This window comes from Corvus moneduloides, chromosome 4 (genome assembly GCF_009650955.1).
Source record: "Corvus moneduloides isolate bCorMon1 chromosome 4, bCorMon1.pri, whole genome shotgun sequence".
NCBI lineage: Eukaryota > Metazoa > Chordata > Aves > Passeriformes > Corvidae > Corvus > Corvus moneduloides.
Window position 1 is genome coordinate 47,904,664 of NC_045479.1, and position 22,943 is coordinate 47,927,606.

General features: G+C 36.1%; 1 protein-coding gene across 5 annotated transcripts in view; it reads right to left on the bottom strand.

Annotated features, from left to right (window-relative positions):
• Positions 1-22,943, bottom strand: part of DOCK4 (dedicator of cytokinesis 4) — a 232,411-nt gene that overhangs the window by 58,125 nt on the left and 151,343 nt on the right. For all 5 annotated transcript variants that reach the window (XM_032107391.1, XM_032107389.1, XM_032107392.1 and 2 more), the window contains 9 exons: positions 20,405-20,502; positions 20,218-20,301; positions 20,011-20,111; positions 19,595-19,676; positions 18,576-18,746; positions 17,052-17,244; positions 9,849-9,976; positions 7,543-7,677; positions 3,447-3,545 (listed from right to left, as the gene is read on the bottom strand). In XM_032107391.1, coding sequence (XP_031963282.1) covers positions 3,447-3,545; positions 7,543-7,677; positions 9,849-9,976; positions 17,052-17,244; positions 18,576-18,746; positions 19,595-19,676; positions 20,011-20,111; positions 20,218-20,301; positions 20,405-20,502 — 1,091 coding nt within the window. The remainder of the gene's footprint in view (positions 1-3,446; positions 3,546-7,542; positions 7,678-9,848; positions 9,977-17,051; positions 17,245-18,575; positions 18,747-19,594; positions 19,677-20,010; positions 20,112-20,217; positions 20,302-20,404; positions 20,503-22,943) is intronic.

Below are 22,943 nucleotides of genomic sequence, written 5' to 3' on the forward strand. Positions count from 1 at the left end.
TCCTTTCCCAGATCTTCTTTGCTTCACTGCTTTCTTAATCTACATCAGAAGCCACCTAAATGAGTGGCTTTAGAACCACCCCTCTTCCCCAGCCGACTTTTCAGAAGTCCCACATGTCAGTGGATGTCCCCGAATAGCAGGGGAAGGATGGTGGCTAGAACTGAGCTTCTCCACCAGAGACACTCCCCATGCCTATGGACCTCACCCTGTGTCCCAGGGGCCATTAGAGAACAATGGAATAACCTGCACTTGGTATCAGGGCTTGGCAGCCACTGTATCCTGCTCAGGCTCCTTGAGGTGGAAGAGACAGATGACAGATTACACCCAACCCTATGAAATATTATCATTTCCTTCATCAAATCTCTATTCTGTCACATTATGTCGGGTACACTGCAAATGAATAAAAACTAGGCCTTCTGGTAGGTGCTTATTTGTTATGTCTTCTTTTAATCTATTAATTAAAAACCCCACACATATTGATCGAAGCCACCTTCCTGCAGTCAAAGCTGCATTGTGCTAACATATACTGTTTTTTGCATTCACTTTCCCACTGATCTCCTATTTATAACTTCCACTGTTACCTTTTGTCATAAATTATATTTGAGCTTTTTCACAGTAGCAAATATCCACCTACAAAGGTACCTCTGTTCTATAAATTGCTGTAAAAGATACTTATTAGTAGTAGAAAGCATTTTGTGGTAAGCAAAAAGAGCACACCTTTAAAATAATACAGAAAGATAAAAGGAAGCATTCAAAATCACTCTCTTGTTAAAGTCAGGGTTTCAAAAAGTGAGTGAAGTATAGTGCCGGGTTCTACCACTCAGCCATGAAACCCCTGTCAGTTCTTTTATACTTCATTTACATGTTTTCAAACATAAAATGTTTTTCCTATCTTCTGTTTTGAGTGGAAAAAACCTCTCTTAAAAAACTGACAAAACAGTCACCATGTCAATTACTTAAGATAAATATATTTACAAAATAGAGGGAATATTTGCATAAGCAACCACTTGTTTAAGGCATCATTCAGATGCATGTCATAGAAATGTGTACATGTCATTACTTCGAAGTCTCCATTTTGCTTTTCTTTGTTTAACTAGCTGGAAACAGCCTTTAGTAAGTTTGGTATGGACTGCTAAAAAGGAAAAAAAAACTGCAAAACCTTCTTTCCTTTTTTGCAAGCACTCTCATGAGTGAATTTTTGTTTGGAGAAGTGGTTTGGTGGGAGTATTTTTATTAACTGCATCACAAATGCTGTGCAAACATACATTCATGCAAGTACTGACATAGCCACCTTGAGAATTAGTGTGGAAGAAAGATGAAATGTCATGGGTTATCAGTGCCTAATCATTTAGTACAGATGGTTAATTGTAACCAGAGGTAGCTAAAACAAAAAAGCAGAGCACAAAGCAATTCAAAGGCCTAGGTTACACTCAGGTAAGTCCCTTGTAAACCTCCTATCAGATTGCTAACTCGTAATGGGGCTTCAGGAAGACCCAACTGACTTTGCTACCACTGACTGGGGGCAAAATGAGGAGTCAGAAATACAGTAAGCTGATGGTAGTTATCACTGAAGTTTCAATCCCAACTAGCCACTAGATTAACTAAGGCTACTATTTCAGCTTCTAAATCATCTCAGGGAAAAAAAGTCTTATCACTGATATTTACACCTCTTGAATTTTCTTTTATCCATACTGATATCATTTCCTAAGATATGTTAAAGCAAAGAAAATTCCACACTTGGTAATCAAAGCAAGATGGTTTAGATAGCCTAGTCATACACAATCACCTCATGATTAACAGCAGTGTCAGTCTCACACACTAGCTCTCATCTTTCCCTCTTGCTCTCAGTGATATTTGATATTTCCAAGCGAGGAAGAAAAAACAATGTATTATTTAAGATTCAGAAGAGAAGGAATGCTGCATTAATGATGATCAGACTACTGCCACTGAATCACTGATGGAGCTGATGCTGATTTGATGAGATCTGAATGGAAATAACAAACTCTGGACTTGAGTTCTTAAGACCTCTGTTTTGATAGCTGATGGCACCAGCTACAGCTGCTTTCCATATGTCTCTGCGTAATAGTAGGGTATGTGCGTGGGGGGAATTTAAATGTGTCAAATCAAACACCATTCAAGCATTAATTCCAGAGATTTTTCATATTCTAGAAGGAAGAAAAGTCTGAATAAACTCAACACTGTATTTCACAGATACATCAAACAGAAATAAAGCCTGAAACCTCTAGGAATACCTGGTCAGAACTCACACAAAAGGGAGAAAATTTCCACTAAAAATGCCTAGGTCCCACAATATTTATGAAAATTTGCCTAAGGATAGCAACTATTCTAGGTGAAAACAGACGCTGTATTGCTCATATAAAAATTGTTCACCCTATACAACTCCTAGGTAATGCTCTTGATTCATGATAACTTCTTAGCAGCATTTTCTATCTGTCAAGCTCTAAATGACCACCTCACTCGAAGAAAAGGCACTCACAAATTGTATGCCCTCTTCAGCTCTAAGCAGCTATCAGAAATTTAAGTAAATCTGAAATTGCACCATGACTAGACTCCTCTTTTCAGGGCAGTATGTAAGTTTATCAAATGGTAATGAAGGAGTAACATCTAAAATATATTATCACATTAGGACATGATTACTGGCTGACTAATGTGCATAAATGATTACTCTAGATTTTTTGTGTGGATCAAGTTTGGTATTATATAAGTTTTTCAGGGTCCAGCAGAGTGGAAATCTTGGTGCATATATTTATGCAGGAAATAGTAACTTAAAAAAAAAAAATTTAATCCTGTCCCTCCTCAAAAAAGGAATTAAAAATGTTGTATCTCCACAAACCCGGTAACTTAATTAATGAAATTGATAGAAGTCAGCTTAGAAGAGCTCCACAGATACTCTTTTCTATGATCTAAATGAGCAGACATTATATGTCTGACACATCCTCCTGCCAATGGACGTGCTGCACAGCTAAGAAAAATGAAGAGTTAGTTGATTATACATTTCTCAAGCTGCATGTTTGCTATTGCCATACATAATATAATGAATGAAAAAAATAAGCAAGTATAATAAGCCAAACGTAAAAATCCCCAACTGCCTGACAGTAAGAATCAAACAAGAGCAGTGTAATCTTACACTGGCACCATCTTTAAAACAGGTTTGGAGGCTAAATTCATGACTTTAAAGCAATTATATAGTTCTCTCCATCCATATTCTCTCTGCTGTCATTTTGGAAGCAGTAACAGCCTTGCCACACTGTAAGAGTGGACCTGAGTTCCCAAGAAAAGCTGCGCAATAGCTAGCTAATCTGTAAAACACATTGCATTTAAATACTGAAGTGATTCATCAAAGCACAGAGACCTCTTAAAGGGAGATAAATCAAAAAGAGAAATAGAAAGGCCTAAACAAGTGGAAACAGAATTCTGTTACTCACCCTCAGATCTTCCTTTGTGTTGAAGCTATCAAGAAGCTGTTGATAATGTCTATCAGTCATTTGTCGCAAGAGTGACAACAAACAGGAGACAAATTCCCCCTGTTCAGATAAGCCAAGAGGAGAAATATTATAATGTTTTCTGCACTTGAGCTTAAACTGCTGTATTATAAGCACTTCAAAATAACTAACAAATGCAAGGGAAATTAATCTACAATTAGGCTTCACATTTTGTGAAAATACATTGATTGCACTTCCTTCCCATTTAAGGAAATATTTTTCCCTAAATGGAGTTTACTTGCTTAGAAAAACCTATTTTAAAACATTCCAGCAGGGCTAAACCAGTAAAATTTTAATTTGTGATTTGTTCTCCTTGTATCTGTTTTCAAACAAATTACTTAGATTGCTAAAATTACAACCTCTTTAGTCAACTCAGTTTTGAAACAAATATAAACAAACATATTTTGCAACAATTCTGGGAAGAATGCTATTGTTTTCCTTCAGGGAATAAATTAATGGAGTTAGCTGGGAATTTTTCAAAACATTTTGTCATCTCAAAAAACCAAGATTTTTCAAAAAGAAAACTCATTTGTAGGACTGAATAAACTTTGAAAATGTTTTGATCAGAAATTTCTTTGGGCTTACAAAAGAATTTCTCATTGAAAGAGCAGAGAACTGCACTGGGTACCCTCCAGTGAGCAGTCAAACAACCAAGATGCTATAGGAAGCAACGGGTTCTCCCATTCACCCTCTCCTGTCTGCTTACTCACTTTTGGACTGGAAAGAAATACTGAATGATATCACTCAGGTCTGACTGCAGAATGGATGAGGACAGGAAAGTGTCCAAAGGTCTGGTTTGCATCCCAGTGATGAAAATTCTGAAATCTTACAAGCTTGCTAAAAAATGGGAAATGTATTTCTGGCCTGTATCAGGAATGAAGAATGAGACTGGGAGAACAGACAGGTGATAAAAGTACTTTAATTTGGGGTCTTTTATTAGTTCGCCAAGTCTAATTTTGGGAAGATTTCTCTCCATCTTTCACTAAAAACAGAAGATAAGATTAAAAAGAAGAAGTATGTTTTCACAGGAGTGGCTGTTCTGGATTTTACATTGGAAGGCCTAATTAATTTGTGATTATACCTGGTGCACTTGATCTTGTGTGAGGTGATGGCTTTCTCTGGCAACATGGTGATAAAATAATAATAATAAGATTCTACACTGAAGTAATGATTCTAAATTTATTACCTCCCTTTGTTTTACAGTGAACATAGCATTCATAGAAACACACAACCACAACCTCAAAACAATATCCTAAGGCTACAAAATCTCTTAACATTCATGGTCTGGGCATAAACAAAAAGGTTACAACTGCTGTCATGTAAATATCTATATAGTCAATTGCTAGCTTGACTGACAAAATTCCTTTCCTGCCTAGGTATTTTAAGCAGTCCTTTTTAGTCACCTTTCTTCTATATTCCCACATTTCTTTCAACTTATATAGTAGTATATTAAAAATCACAACCTCTTACAGAGAGCTGTACTATTATACTTGACAGACAGATTAGAGTTATAAAAGTAACAACCTTGGATAATTGTTAACTGACTTCTAAATTTGAGGTTTTAATTTGAATGTAGGTAGCTATACGGGCTGGTTTTTAAAATAGCAATGCACATTGAGCTTCATTTGTTGAACTCAATATAAATATGTATGTTGTAGGATTTCTGCCAGTGTTGGCCACAGATTAACTTTCAAATCATGCACAAAAGCAAATTCCACACACATAACCTTGATAAAAAACATGTAGGGTCCATTTCCATGGTCAAAATTCAAGCCAAGCAGTATACTAAAATCACTTATGCAGATTCCTTAAGTAAATTTTTTGTGTCTTATTTAAGGAGCACAATTATTAAAAAACATGGAGCTTTCAATTAAATTGCAGTTCATTTAGGTTCTGAGGGACTGAACTTTCAAGATCTGAAATCAATTGAAGTTCACTTTAATTGGACTGCTTTCTGCCAACTCCTTATAGGCAAATGCATTTTTTTCTTAAGGAAGTCCAAAGGTCTAATTCAGTGACAAACTAAAGCAGAAATTTCACCACTGCATTAAATTCCGTGTTTGTCAATGCAACATCTCTAACACTGACACCCTGAAGCCATGTCTTCTTCACGCTCAGTTTAAAGCATCGCACCCTTGCAGGTTACCATCTAAAAGACTGCTCACTGAAAATTAATGGTATCCAGGTATCAAAGCTAACAGAGATGAAAGAAATGGCAGAGTCATGGCACTACAAAGCCCAGTGCTGCCTGACTTGATGCTGTTTCTTTGTGAAGAAAAACAGTGACACATGGGCCTAGGAGAACACACTGAGATGGGTTTGGGACTACTTCCACAAGGAAGACTATGTCTTGTTCGAAACTATGACAGAATTTTATCTTTATTTATTTTAAGTGTGCTCCCATGGTACATCTGACAAAGAATTTTTTATGACACATGCAGTTTGAAATAATGGTAACGTACTGGAACAGACTCTACTGCTGTACTCACATTGAGTACTTTATCTTACGTGCTCTACAAATAGTTCCAAGAATCTGGCTCCATGTGCTGCCAGAAGCCCATACTGCATGATATTTCTACATAAATGTATATAATTGCCTTATGCTGTACTGTGAGTCACTTCCACATTAAGTATTCTTTGGGAGCCTGCAGTGACAATAACACGGCTTTTCTGATGCATAAAAGAAAATTTTGTAACTTGAAAGCACTTTCAGAGTCTCATTTTTTGATGGTGCAAAAGAATTAGGCTGTCATGGTGTTTAATGAAAACTTCATCTGAAAGCAAGGGGTTATCTCATAAGAAACAAATAAGATCAGAGCTTTGCTACACTAGCAGTCTAACACTACCACCCTTTCTTCAGCTTAGATTTTCTTGTGGTGGCCTGATATGCCACACAGCACACATTTGTTATTTTTTAATTTAAAGAAATAAACCCCCCAAACTCCTAGATGTATATTGCTGTGGAATCGCAGTGATTAAAGCAGGATGTTATCTCATTACAGAGCTTGGTCAGCTCCATAAAACACTCCATATACAGTTTGTGCTCTGCGGGTCTAAAGGAAAACAGAAAACAAGCAAATAAAACCCAACGACACTTTTTTTTCCCGCAGTTATTAAATGCTTTTGAAATGTTTGATCACAGAGGAAATTCTGGTTTGAAAAGCAACCATCTATTCATTAACAAAAACTGTTACAGTGTAAATACTGGGAAATTAATTAATAAATCAAATGTATAATGAGATGGTAAATAACTCAGCATAGTATGTTTTCTGCACAAAATGCTAACCCCTCACATCTTATTGGGGTCACATCCCTGGCTATATTAGAAAGAATTTGCTCTTGAAAAGCAAAGTGAGTATCTTGCTGCAAACAAAGCAAAAGAACACTTCATTTTATTTGATCAATGCTCATCACCAACATTTCTGTACATGCATGAATTTCAACCTTCTAATTTCCGTGAGTTGTTATAGCAGGTTCACCAAAACGTCATTGGCTAATCTTCTAAATCTATCTTGTATGCTCAGCTTCATGTGCTCAGATGCTCAGCCCAGAGAACAACAAAAAGCCTCTCAAGTAATAAATCCAGATTAGTACAAGTTATCACAGGTTCTGCAGGCATCTTTAGAGTTCTTTCATCATGAAAAAATTTATGCACTTTAGGAACTGTTATTGATTGATACTCTTCTATTTTCAGGAATTCAAACTTAAACAGCATTTCAGAAAGCTACTGTATTGCAAACAAAAAGAACATACTGGAACAATTACTAACCTGAAAGTCTCAAAAGAAATGTTATCTCTTGAGCTTGTTTTTTTGCTTTGGTTTTTTTTTGTCACTATCTATAAATAAACCTATTGAAAAAAAAATTACTATTTCCACTAAAAATGAGTAGAATGCAAGAAAGGTTTTCATTGTCCTCGTCATTCTCTCTTTTATGCACAAACTCTTAACACTGTGAATTCCAATATAAAGACAACATATTCACAAATCTAGTAGTCCAACCAGAGACAACTGTGACCTATTTCATTGCAAGAAACTTACGGTCACATCTTGAAACTGGAGGCGCATAGCAGAGCCTGATGGTTGTGGTCGGCTGGTGATCTCTAGTATGGTCCTTAATAGAATATCTAGCAGACTGTTTACAATCACATCAATTTCTTCCAGGACTGATTTTTCCTTAAATAATAAATAAAATATTTGAGATTTTATAAAAGAAATATGACCACAGGCATAATTCCTTTGATGTAGTTTTAGAAACAAATTACAGTTTCACTATGAATGCTACATTCAAGAAACAAGGATTGTTCTCTAACTCAGATATTGTTTAATTCTCTTCATTTTTTCCCAACAGTTTTCCATTAGCTACATCACAGAGGACAGTTACAGGGATGACTTTGAATATGTAAGTGTTCCTCCCATTAGCATAGCTCTAGTTTCAATTGACGTTTAGGAGAAACCAGTAAATAATATACAAATTTCAGGCAAAATTTCTATAGGTAACACCCATATATCTTCTGGGGAAATTGCCAAGAAAGGCTTAGACTCCAAAAAGCAGAATCCTGTCTTACACTTTGAAACTACCCCCAGAAACAAGCAGATGGTGCTCAACCTTCAGGACCTGCTTCATCAGTAAGGACCAGCTACACTGCATCCCAGCAGCTGAGTAGCACAAACAAATTAGTCATTTATGTAAGCCTGCGACTGCTTGTACACAACATCAGTACAAAGGAATCAAAGTGTTCACTGCCAAAACAGACCATGAATACCTCAGTTACCAGCATGAAAACACTTGATAAAGTCAAGTTGTAGTTATTTCTCCTTTTTAATTCAGATGGAAATACATTTTCCCTGCTTGAACACTGTTTTAAGTCTCAACTGCATCAGAAGCCACTATCTTAATCTGAGCAATTTTATCCATTATTTAACTTGACAGTTTTTTGCAAAAAGAAACACTTCATACTCAAATGCACACAACCAAGCTAAAACTCAACTGACAAACAAATAGATCAACTTTGCTGACATTGAGGTGTAGGAGGGCTTTCAGTTTTTTGTTTTGTTTAAATTTTGCTTCCTAGACATCCTAAAGCATATGATTTGTAACAAAATTCAAAATTCCTTTTTGGACTTAAGTTGAATCTACTGTCAGGCCACATTCTCTGTCATTTCATCTAGCATCAAAGAACTGTTAACTTGACTACTTATGAAAACAGATAGTACACAGTGTATTTAGGAACCATAGCCATCATGAGGACCCTTCTCTTTACTACTACAACCTATTTCTGGAATGACCAACAGCCTTAATTTTCAAAGCTGCCTTACTGCAAATTCACTTGTTCCCTCAATCTCTAAATTATCTTGATTAAAATGGAAGGACTGAAATTCTGCACTGGTACAAAAAACCGTGTCAAAGATACAAAGTTGTTAACAGTCTCAATTACTCAAAGACTACTAAAAATAGTAGCTGCACATCCTGAACATTCTGAGAGTTTTATGTAGATATCCACTTGTAATTGTGTACATCTCTGGCTTGGTAACTCCAAATGGAAGATCTCCAGAAATTCAGACCAGACATGTAAGCTCTTCTCTGAAGTCCAAAACCACAGCTTTAGTATTTATCACTTTATCTTGTGATGAGGTTTTACACTAATCCAGGAGCAGCTGGAATGAACATGTTACAGTGCCAAAGGTGCAAGCCACATACGTATCAAATAATTGATGGAGCAACTTGAATTGCTGATAGTGATATGAACTGAAGAAGCACATAAAGGAGTTCTCACTAATGCATTACAAGGTAAAGTATATGGGCCTTGACATGCATGTATTGCACTAATTACAGGCAATGACTGGTTTTAATTTTCTTATATCTTGTTGTCTGTGATCACCTTCCCACTTGCAATACACCTGTCTAAGCACGCTCTCATATGCAGCTTTCACAGATTAATTCACAAATTCAGACATCAGAAATCGGCCACAAAGTTTATCAACTAACAACCAAGTGCAACCCCCCTTGCAATACTCATATCCATCTCTTTACCTATATCAGCCCCTGTGTCCCCTAAGAATATACAGACCACAACAGAAAATGCCCCTAAAGGAAAGTAGACATTTCTTCCTTTCCAACACAACACTGAAAAAGTGTAAAAGCTTGTCAGAACACTGTATGATACAATTAAAATACTCTTGCATGGAAAGAAAAGGGTCATGAAAAAATCAAAATGACATGTTTATGCAGATTCATTACACAGAGAACTCTTTAAAATGGTCTTGGGCAAGGTCCAGCTTGTGTCATTAAATGTCACTGAGCCATATAAAGAAGTTCAAGTGGAAGTGACATGGTGTTTACTCACTGAGCTGTTCTTCTTGATGAGGCAAAATATGTTGCTAAGGATACGGGCACACATTATAAGGTCCTTCTGCTCTTGTAAATGCATATGGAGATGATGTAAAACTACTGGAAGAAGAATGCATCGAGAATCTGGAAAAAATTAAAGATTTCATGAGTAGGAGCTTCTCATAGAGTTACTTAATTTTAATACATATATAAAATGTGTCTTCAGTCCAAAACTATTTCTGATAAGCAGAAGCTTTTCCTTGCTTTAACCAACATTTTTGATAAGCAGTTTTTACTTCACAATCATAAGCAAATGTTTGAAGAGTAAACAATACGCCGAAAGTCACTATGTTATATCATGGATGGAGAAAAACACCACTGTGTGGAATATACTACATGTAAAAGAAAATTTTAAGTATTTATTGAACTGTCACCCAAAAAAAGAAAGAAAAAGTAGAACAGAAATACTTGTATCCAAAACAATGAGAAATTATGCTCTAGTGTTCCTGCCATGTGACAGGATCCATTTATAAGCCAAAGTTACGACAGACCTCATCTGGAACTTATGTTATTCTACAAAGGAGTCCTACTTCACAGACCAGCAGAAGTATTTTCAGATTTCTTTCAGAATTTTCACTTTTCCAGATTCCTCATTCCTACTGAGTATGAGCAACTTAGACTATTGGTGTCTACATAAAATAATTTGCCTTTCCACTATTTCATTTCCTAAACACAGCTCTTTAGTGCTATTTTCAGTCCTGAATTTTCTGAAAATTATGCAACATCATTAACATGCTACTTATATCTGCTTCTTTTTATTACAATTAAAGACTATATTAAATGGGAAGAACCCTATTACTTACACTTGTGATAACACTTTAAACACCTATTAACAAAGGTAAATGGGAAGGATTTTACCTGTTTTCATTTTGTTGTTGTTTTAAAATCTTTTCCATAATTGAGAAATTATATTCTCATAGAAATGTACTGGAATAATTTCCATTAAAATTTTAATGATTATAAGCTGCATTACAGAAATATATTCATCTACTCAGTTCCTTTGGTCATTAATGCAATTATATCCTAAAAATTGATTTGTCTAGCTGGAAAATTACTCCTTTAAAATAATTTTGCCAACCAGGCATTGTTTGTGGATTACGCTTTCTACAAACACCTTCTGTCTCCCTCAATTATTTCCTCTATTTTTTCCCATGAGGGAGAAGAAGATATATTTAGTCCAAGATTTTATTTGTTTAATGTTTCTTCCGCTCACTGAAATATAGCACTAATCTTGTTATGCTTTAGTATTCCCTTGTTTTCACTGTCTAGTCATCTGTATAACAAGACAATCACATGGACAAGCTGATTTGTACACACTATTTAAGTATATTCTTATTTTTGAAAGAAAAGCTTGCCTGCTCTTTTTAAATGGGTTTTTCATCCTTATTATTTATTCAAGTGTTCCTCTGTATCTTCCTACTAAAGGAAATAATAAACAAAGACTGTATGGCAGTAGGCAAAAGACCATCAATCAATCGAAATCCAGTGGCACAGAAACCCAACACTGGGCAATAAACAGCCTCTCTCCAGTGGCTGGCTTATTTCTGGAAGTGCCTCAGTAGGTTTTCATCATGACTGGCCTGAGAGCTCCTATCTGACTGTAGCATCACAAATGGGGGGAATTTTCTCAATGTAAACAAGGCAGCATTTTCTTTTTCTCTGCATCAGAACCAGAAGCTCAGCCAAGCGTTGTCCCAGGTATTCTGAGATGTCAATTGTGCACAGCTGCCACTGACCTGTCCACTCTAAGACTTCTAGGGTCAAAAGGAAAACAGGCAGGGAAATAGCGACAGTGCAGACCTGTGGTTAGCCAAGTGCCACCTTCTGATCCCCACTGCTAAATATCCGTATTGAGTCCTGCTGGATGAAGAAACAGAGCTAATGCCTTCAGCTGAAGCAATACAGCAGGACTTTTATATTTGTAGAAAAAAGACTTAACCCCTAGATTACAGAGGATGGCTCCTTTTCTCTGCTTTCTGCTAGGCCTTATATGTATTGAATTCCTGACTAGCTGGCAATCCATCATCAAGAGACAAGATGAAGGGTTCACTGTGTGAACCAGCCTGGGAGTCTGTGGTTGGGGTACTTTCCTGGCAGGCAGGCAACAGAAAGCTCAATCCTATCCCTACTCAACTCCATAACTATCACAGAGCAGTAAGAGTAGCACTTTCACACATTTTGTGTATGAGCCTTATTGTTTGGGCCACAGGTCCTCTCTTGCAGCTACAACTCAAATCCTTCAGTCCAGAAGGTAAGAAGAAAGAGGAGCAGCCCTGTACCAAGGTGTTTCTTCCACATTAACTCTAGATAGCTTCCTGATGAGCCCACACAGCAGTTGGTACCTTACCTAAGGTGCCCTCTACTCTGTGCACTGCTTACACACAAGTGCAGCATCATGAACTCCATTTTGAAGACCAAAAATCTGCATGTAGAAACACCTGACTTGTAAATAGCCAACTCTTACACACGATGCGGCCTGAGGCATCTCAGACAAAACCGAGCATCCTCATTCAACTGTTTCAAGTATCCTATTTTTGCAAAAGCTTCATGAAATGACCAGACACTCAGATTTACCAGACCAAATGGATTAGCAAAAAGTATCTTACAATGACTTGCAGCCATACATGGGAGGCAATAGTGCCAGTTACTGAAACAACCATCACAAATAACACAATTTTAGATGTATTCCTCATAAGCCCAGAATCTAAATACCCTTCTGTCTTGATTTGTTTAGGTGGAGAGATGTAGTGGTATTACAGAAGAGGCATGCTGGCTCACTCACCTCTGATGCAAACCAAGGACTAGGTGAGAAAGTTTGGAAAATATTTGTCTCAGATTACCCTTTTTCTTACTATTTGTCAGCTGCAATGTCAGCCATTGGATATAGAAAAAATAATGAGCACAAGGAATAGTGAAATAATCAGAACTCTGAGCCATCAGTCACTGTCCTAATTTTTCTTCTATGCAGAAAGTCAAATTAGCTGACTGTTTAAAATGCTAATACTTGCCCTTCACAAATATTATACAGAAAGACAAGAAAAAAAAAAATCACGACACAGAGCTTTTCAAGTATGTGCTTGGCATAATTAGAAAGAGGGCTATCTTAGACTCTGGGCAATCCTTGTGACTTTCCTATGCAACATTAACATTTAATACATAGCACATCTTTCCTCCTTGATTTCCATATAGTCGTAAAGCATCTGCAGAGACATACTTTCTTTAGTCCAGTATATTTTAAAGATTACTTTCAGAAAGATGATATTCATTTCAATTACTATATCTGAACAGATGGTCAAAGCTTCAGCCTGCTTGGAAAAACTGAACCTTTTAAACAAATAAACAGCATTCCCCTTGAACAGTATGAAACATGGAAGTTGCTCTTGATTTTGGTAGTTTTATTTGACCTATTCAGTTTATGTACCCTCATTTGGATGAAATACTGGACTTAAGGATGGCAGGAGAAGAAAATGCTTAAGCCAAAAAAGAAGCTATCACTGCAATTCCAAACCCAAACATATATGCCTGTTCTGTGGCTGCATGGACATGCCACTGTTCTCACAACAGTTAGTAGGGAAACTAGCTCAAAATTTGTAGAGAGGAACCATTTTCAGTTGAAAGAAAAGAATTGCCAGTAGTGCAGAAGGAAAACACAGGCATGGCTCAGAAAGTCCTCTGGTGGCCTAAAATAAGGCATTGATCAAAAGCATAATGTGCAAAGACAGAATTTTTGTATGCAATGTGCATCTATCCATACCCCCACAGGTGTGTGTGCAGAAGCACATACCAAACAATGCCAAAGAATAGTACACTGCTGTGGAAGGCAAATTAAGCAACACTAACGAATCTGAAAAAGACTATGGAGTTCTTGAAAATAGTACTATGGATCAATGTATAAAACCGTTATGTTTTGAAAAGATCTACTCTTTTTTCGAACCTGTGTTAATATGTAAAGTTTAATGCATTTTAAGTAAACTGAATTCAGGATTTGTATCAACATTTTCAATAGTGATAGGCTTTTTGCATTTTTATAGCAATCAATTAGCTTGCAGTGATTACTGAGATATCTTACAAGTCTCATTAATGAGAAGGTTTGAGTCTTTTGAAAAACAATGGAATTAAGAGAGAAATCATAATACCTAGCTTCTAGAATTAAGCATCCTTATCAGTTGATGGTATCATTTCCTGAACTTGCTAATTAATTTTTTTCATTCCCATAGGAAGTCTAAGATACCACAACATATTTTACACAAGGCACTTCAAAGATACTCAATTATTCTTACTGATTGTGTCAGGTATTTTTCTCTGAATGACTACTGAAACAAAGTTTCCAACATGTACATTCTCCTGTAATATATAGAATGCAATTCTTAGATGAACTCATTCACAAAGACAGAATGAGGGACACAGGCAATCTCGGAAAGAAAACAAATAGATAATTATCATGTCTCTAATCCATTACCTGTGTGATTCAGTGCAATTAAGGAAAAAAAAATAAGAAAAGAAAAGGAATAAATTACATGTAAAATAATCACATTAAAATTAATATATGAAATCAAGCATCATCTTGGAATTTTTCCTAGCTTCATAATATAACTGATATATCTATATAGTGTAAATGGTCATAGAATTAAACCTCTCCTCTATTTGCCTTGAACAGTTTGCCTCACTAAAAGGAAGAGTCCTATGCAACTACCATTGCACAGAAGTCCAAATCCAATAATTTGGGAAAACCCAAAGTTTCTTGCCATGTAACAACAATTTTCATATGGTAAAGAGCTGCAGCACAGCTTATGAATTAGCTAAGATACAGGCTTTATCAATATGAGGTTTTCTTTTTTGTAGGATTTTACCTACTAAGACAATGTCTCTACTGCTAACTGACATGTTGTATCAGTGATGATTCCAAGAAAACTCATCCTTTTTGGAGGACAAAACCTAGACGTTCCACTTACACACCTCACATTTTCACAGCTATTGGATTTGCACAGCTATTGAATTAGCTCGAAGTAGTGCCCTTAGATTAAAAAACAGTTGGTGTTCTGCCAATTCCTGTTTAACCATGTCAAGAAGGACATGGTTCAAGATGTGTTTCTCTGTTATTGGCCCTAACTCTTCCCAGCAAAACAGATTTAACTCTTCCTCAAAGGAAGCTATAATAATATTTAACGCAAAAAAGAAAGAAAACAGGCATTCTAGACTACTGATGTATGGGAAATAACAAAGTTAGATGTTCTTCTGGTCACAGGCATATGTAGAACATCAGTTTGGACATTCTACAAGTATCAAGAGGGATGAGTCCAAAGACCAAAATACCCAGGAGGCTGGAAGAAAGGCCAAGAGGAAAGAAATACTGATGAACTTTATTGGCAGGAAAATTGTCATCTGTTTTTTTTTTTAGACAGCCAGTGAAGTGTACAACAAAGATGCAGAGATAAATATAGAAAAATAAAAGTAAAGTAAGACCTTAATACCCACTAACTTCTCACAAGAGCTAGACATAACTGCTATTGACACCTTTTAACAACCCTGTCTGTAGCTGTTACTTATAGGAAAAGCTGAAGTTTAAAATTGTTGAAATAAGAAAGGGTTCAAAGCAAACTATACCAAAACCAAAATATACCATCTCCATTTCAAACATCCTATCTACACATGATCAGTAAATACAATATATAACTTGCATTCTCTAGAGAGGCAGGCAGAGATCACACACAACAAACATATCTGAAATTGTACTGAACATGTGTGCATGGGCACCTTAAATCAACCCATGCTTGCCTGTTGTTTCTGTTTTCAACAGATTCAAATATATCTCTGAATTTTAGTGAAAGAGTAGCTTTAGTGTCAGGTTGTTTCTGCAGCTACGGGAGCTAATGCATTAGTTGTTCAGGCCCTTGCAGCAGAAAATGTGTAAAACTCCCATGGCTCTACTTCAAAACTACTCTCACTTGTTTTGAAGTAAGCTCCAGATAACAGAAAATGTTATCTAAGAAGTATCCTCCTCATTTTCAGATGTTTAAATAAATAGTTATTTCCTCTGTTCCTTCTACTTCCAGTGCGTTAGCTAGCACTGTGGTTTGCAGCATTCATTATTATCTTCATCCTTAATATTGCTCCATGAATATGTCATCATCTAGCCAGAGACTGAAGGTCTGATCAATCAGCTGTAGGGAGAACTAACTGACCCTTCCAGAGGGGACGCTGGAGGGGCTCCCAAGGAAAAGGGTAAGCTGTTTTTTCAGCCAGAATGAAGCCAGTCGGCCAGGATGCAGTACATCTTACCTGTTTCTTTCAGCTCGTATTTATAAAGTAGGATCACTGAAAGCTTTTTTAAAAAAATATGTTTAAAGAACTCTTCCCTTTTTTTGCAGTATCCCAAAGTATTTATGCATATCATGGTGGTTTTTGCAGAGCTTTTGTCATTGCAATGTGTTTACCTTGAATGCTTTAAATGGTAAAAGTTACTGTTCCTACTAAACTCCATCAGCCAATACCCAAGTAGCTCTCAGGCCTATTGGTGGGTAAATAAAGACTTACTAGAATTCTTTAAATATCTTTATTTTAATTATTTTATTTCAAAATTACTTCATCTCAAATTTAATACTTGGTTACTTCCATGAGTTTCACTTAGAATAGAAACCAAGAATGCTGGGCTCACCACCGTTGAGCAGTATTTTCTCCAGCACAGCAAATAACTATGCTGTTATATACTTTATGCACCAGGCATCACTCACATTTGTGTAGCATTTTTATGCTACATTAAGAAATGGAGGATCCAAAGTGCTGAACTAGCAAGAGTTACAAAAACAAGAGTTAACAGATAAGTGAGTCTGTTTGCTGAACTGCCCCCAAAGAAGAAGAAAAAAGGAGAAAAATAGTTTTAGCAGTTTTTTCCTTGTAATTACTTAAAAAGTATAAGGCAAACTTCCTTAACCCACATATTGCCAGTAGATCAAAAAACCCCTATATTTTAAGAGTCTTTGCCTCTGAAAAACAAACCACTAAATTAAAAAAAACTGTATTCTTGTAAATGAGCAGCTTATACAGAGCAGTGTTTCAAGAATTGTTCCTTAGGAACACTATTCCTTTCATCACCTGCTGGCCCATGTACATAGCACACAATTCGAGCTCCTTATCTGCAGGCAGCCCAGAGTAACCTTACCTGGGTTAGTGTACAGGTGACTCTCTACAGTTTTCCCAATACTCTGCAGTTTAACAGCTTGAAGGGACTCATCACCATGCATGACTGTTGGCAAGCTGCCCAAAGCATCGTGAACCAAATTTGCCACTTCTCTCACATCAAAGAGCTTCAAAAGTTCTGAGTACACCGATGGGAATGAGCTGAGAAACACAGCCTAGAGGAACAGGGCAAAAATGGACAGTTAGAACAGTTTCGACAATTATAGAATTTAAATAACTACAGAAATTCAAGTAACTGTAGAAAAATGCCTGGTTTCAAAGGTAAGTAGCAGCTTTAAAAAGAGTCTTATTTTCAGAAGGAATAGCCTCACATTCATTAATGGACTCACACTTGTGACTATTTCCTTTAAGTAATATCTAATGATTAATTTCTCCCAGGACAAAGTGGAAGTTCAACTTAGAATAAAAATATTTATTCTTTAAATACAATTATGTCTCTGCAAGAGAAAATTTTTAAAAGGATGGCAGAATCTAGCTGATAGGATACCAAAAATATTTGTGTGGAGTTGTTTTGGTTTGCTTTGTTTTAAGGTAAGTAATGTAACAGTCTCTATATCTTCCATTTTTCAAATAATGAACATTTTTATTTTGGAGTGAGGCAGCACTGGTAGTCTTGGTTCCCTTCAGCAATCTTTAAATAGGGTTAAAAAGTCATTGATGAATATGAAAACAAAACACTGTAAAAGTAAGGAGGACAACGCCAGAGAAAAGAAGCTGAAACTGTCATTCCCTTCTTTTTCTCTAAATCCTGCTGATTGTGAAAAGCTACTTGCACACTCACACTGGTGGCAGAACAGGCTTAGTTAAAAATACTGAAAAAGAATTCTAAATGTGGTTGTTTGTATCATTTTGTTGTCTTTTGACATGATATGAACTGGAATAACTACCTCTCTACTCTGTTCTCTCTGATTTGCTATTTTCTTGGCAGAACAGTTTTCTAAAGCGATTTGGAAAATATTAATTCTTAACAGGATCTTAACCACCTTTGGTTACAGAAACAGGGGAAGAGGACAGTATATTCATGAGCACTTAATGTAGAGAGCTGTCTCCTGTGTGTTTTGCCTCTACACTTTAGCACTAGCCCATTTTTGTAGTCTCAAATGAAATAAGATATCATCTGAGTATTAAACCATATGGTTCATCAAGACCCAAAAATTTTCTGTAAAGCATGAAAAATCTGATAGTAGTCTTTTGTATGGCTCAAATTCTTCAGTGTCAGTGTGGCTAAACTAAGCAGTAAAAAGTCCAAAACAGAAAAATTGCTTTATTTGTATCCATCAATATAATTATTAAAATTCAAAATAAAATATCAGATTTAGCATTATCTATTCCAAGCGTATTTAGAAAGTGCTGGTATGAAAATTTCACACTGTAGGATAGAGAGTTGAAAATGCCACTTCGTACTAGCAAAAATACATTTTCTTTCTGAACAGGCATACATTTTTTATACTGGATGTGGAAAATGCCAACAAGCAAGAAAACTTACTTGTAGCTGGGATAAAGCACTAGTTCCTTTGCTCTCTTGAGACAGGAAGAAGCGTACTGACATAAGGAGCTCTTGAATACAGCAGCGAAATTCCTCCTCATTTTGTCCACCAGTAGCAATAGAGAATAATCTTCGAGATTGAACTATGTATTTAAAGATATACTCCTGTGCCTATAAATGCCAAAATGAGAGATAACTCACAAAAATGAATGTGCTCATCTCCAAACAGAACACATGCAATGATTACATCATTCAAATAAAGAAAAGACTCTGAAACAGGACCCCATTACTTAATTTTGGCAAATCTTTCTGCTGAAACACTAACAACATTTTAATAAAAAAAAACAAAACCAAACAAGCAAAAACTTCACATCACTCTGTCCTCCCCCCTCAAAAAAAAGCGCTTAAGTTGCAAAACTGTTGGAATGCAAATTCAATATACAGCCCTCTGTCATTAGCAAGACACCAAAGTTCACAGCAGCATAGAAAATAACAGGGAATAGAAAACATAGAAAATAATAGGGAACCACACTGATATTTTATTTCCAAACTGTAGCACCTGTCCCAAATGGGATTATTGTGTTGTATAACTCAGCCTGATGGCACACTGTGCTCTTCTGATGATACAAACTGGGCAACAAGAACAACCACAACCACCAAAATCAGTAGAATTCCCTAGTATGGGGACTGAACCATTAGGTCAGTATGCATGTCTGCCATTTAGATTCATGCAATGGATGTTAATATCACCATTGTAATCTATATTTGATTCCTTTGCCACATTCAGTAAGGAACACAGAGCTCCAGAGACTAACGGTAGTGAGCCTCAATGGTCAACTTACTGACAAAAGAGAATAATGAATAAACTGATTGTACTGAAAGTCTGCAGCTCCCTAGAATTAGTACTTCTGTTCCATCATTTATATATATTCTGCCTCATTCCCTAAGTTAAACCTGTGGGTACTGTATGTATGAATACATCATTCAAATATATACTTGTCTTCAACAATTTTTATTACCTTTAGTACTTCCTGTATGTGATCATGAAGCTCCACCTCAGTGACTCGATCAATATGCCACTTCAGTACTTTTATAAGATCTCTAAAATAGCACATCAGAAAGTATTACAACACAGAAGTGGGAGAAGGGTTAACTTTGCACATAAAATGCAAACCAATAGCTGTCATATGAGAAACACTGGCAAAATAAAAAATATATCACTGGATTTCACTGATGACCTCAGGCCCAATATTACACTTAGTTTTCAGTCTGCTGAAGGGCACCTAGCAGATCACTGATCAATGGGCAATAATACCAGCATTAAAGATGCAGTAGAATGATTTTAACAGGGAAACACCCTTTCCTTAATGATTGATTCTCTTTGTTTAGTAGTAACTGTCAATATTAAATCAGAGAGAAAAAGTACAGACTTCACCTGTACGCAAGTGCTCCTGCAAAATGACTTTCAATGTAAGTATCCATTACTGGCTTAAAGTGGTGAAACTTGCTGTCCTGCAGCAAATTTATTATGTGAACCTAAATGTGAGAGAAAAAACAAACAAACAAAAAACAACACAACATTTTTTTAAAATTTTACTTAGTTTTTAACTAGTGTTAAGCATCATCACAAAATGAAACTTACCAAGCAATCAAATACTTTTGATCCATATTTTTGAGAATTTTCATCTAAAATCCCAAATAAAGTGTCTAGTGTATCTTGAAGAAACTGATGGGAGAGAATATGAGACAGTGTTATTAAAAAGATATTTCTGTGACATGGAAATACATTATTTCCCTCATATTATCTACAAGTATAAAAAGGTATATACCTTCACTATTTCTGAACCATCTATTTCTTTTAATTTTGAGAGGCACCCTGCAATTTTGTCTGGGTGGGTTCTCCACTTCAGAAGGTCAAGCATATCTCCTGCAAAAACAAAATGCAAGATTGAAGTTGGAGGCAAAGCAGCATTTCAGATTTTAAATTTTATTATTACAGTCCACTCAGCAAAATTTGGCATCATCAAAACAAAGGAAAACACCTCCAGATTTGCTATAATATGATCTTCCCAACAGCATATTTTCATTCCATTCTGTAATTGCTCCACTACAAACATAAGAATGTGGTACTGGGTCACAAAAGTCAGTCTCCTGTGGCAATTCTATCAGGAAATTTCATTCAGACACTACCTTAAGAAAAGCAACTATTTTGCCCTCACTCATCCCATTGAAGGATGCCTTCCAGAGTTACTCTCTGAAAGCTAGAAACAATCTCCTAATTAATAGCTTGAATATATTTGAAATACTCATGTTCCTATGTCTTTTTAGAGAATAAACACGATGCCTCTAAGATCCTGCTTTATTAATAAGCAAAACAATCTCTTCTGGAAAACGAACTATTCTGAGCTGAAAGATGTCTGAGTGTGTCCAAACTCTCTCTGGTTTTAATTCATTCTCCTTCAGCCTTCTTAACCAAAATGATAACTACAGATAAGATTACATCATTGTTTCCTACATCATTAGCAAGTTCATATGTCTGTTGTAAACACCTGACATATATGTTCTAGAATTTGAGGGTCTTTTAGATAGACATATTTATGTCACCAATACGATGCTTCTCCTGTTTAATACTATTCAGCTCCCTGGGTACAGCAGAATCCTCAGGAGTCTCCATTAGTGTATCCTGCCTTTTCTACCATTAGATTCAATCTAATTTCTATTCTTTCTTATTAATTATTTAAATCAAAGTTACAATGCTTTTCTGTGTCATATTTTGATTTTGTCCCTCTCAAGTGATGAGACCTTCCAACAACATATTAGCAGAAAATTATCTCAGATTTTAGTAAAGTTACTCTCATCTCTACACCCTTCCCATCCCTTAAAGCAGAGAGAAATCCCAGAGATTTCTTCAGATCTAGTAGTATTTTCTTTCTACTCAGGAAAGTCCTTCTACTCCTTCTACTCCATTTTAGCTTTTATTTGCCCATTTGAAAATTCTTATTTCTAATCTACATGTTTTCCCATGCGGTGTATTATTGAACTGCTGCATTTCCTCTTGATAACAAATAAAAAACACTTTGAAAAGAAAGATTAAGTAGTTTATTCTGGCATGATTTGTCTTTGATAAACTTATCTTACAGAATTTCCGAATTAGTTACATGTTGATTTTTCATCCATGATTTCCTGTAAATACTTGCATAAAATTCATCAGGGAAGGATGGCCCAATTAACATATCTGCCCTTCCACCTGTCTTAAAGGTAAGTTCTACATTTAGTAGTCTTTGGACATACGTTACTGCTTCACAGATGTACTAAAAAACCCACCTTGCTATAAGATTGAGAATTTCTTGTTCCATACCATTCAATACCCTAAAATAGTTTTGCAAACTTGGCTTGGCTTTTCAGCAGTTTTTCCTTGCTGAACTTGGACACATCTGCAGTGCTCCTTTCAAGTTGTATTTAGTAAAAGAGACACATATTTTTGAACTGTTGAACTAAATAAATCCCAAAGCTTTTTTATATTCAAGTTTACTACTTTTACGCTTCACTGACCAGCTTTTCAGAAATTCTCAGTGCCTAGTGGTTTGAAGCAGAAAACCTTAATCACCATCCAACCCTTCCATCAGTTTAAGCTGCACTACAGTCTAGTTGATCATTGCCCAGCATTGTGTTAGAAGGAGTCAGTGCTTCTGAAGTGTTCTCAGCAGTTATTAAACTAAGAAGTTAATAGCAAGTTTTCCTCTCAGTTCAGCATCTCTGGCTGCTTTCTACCACAGACTGTTTTCACACTCAAGTAATACTTGAACAGCACCCATCTTTGTGTCATCTCTTTCCTGGTGTGGTCCAGGGAAGTTCCTCTATCCCACAAAAAATGAAGTAATATTTTTTACTTTATTAACATTAAATAAGTCTCCACCTATATTCAAATTTTGCCACAGGTGTTAATGGCAAACAACCAACATAAGACTCCACAATATTTTGCTGCCTTGATTGCTTTTGATGGGCATAAATTGTTTTGATGCATTTATGCATTATATTTTTGTTTTGCTTCAAGCTGTGCTGGCATGGAAAAAAGAGATCCTTGAGTTATACTGAGTGACAGAGAGTCCCACACATGCATCAAAGACACATTCCAAAGATCAAGGACAAATGATAGGTCTTATTATTCTTTCTGTCAGGAATTTTTAAGAAACAAGATTTACAAATCCAATGAACTACATTTGTCTTTTGGATAATTAAATGTACTTCTACACTTTAAGCCTCAGCTCAAGCTGACGAGTAGCGAGACTAGCTGAAGCTGTCAGCTCAGAGCACGAAAAACACTTCTTTACAGGTTTGCTGGAGGAACTTGGTGGAAAATAGTTGACA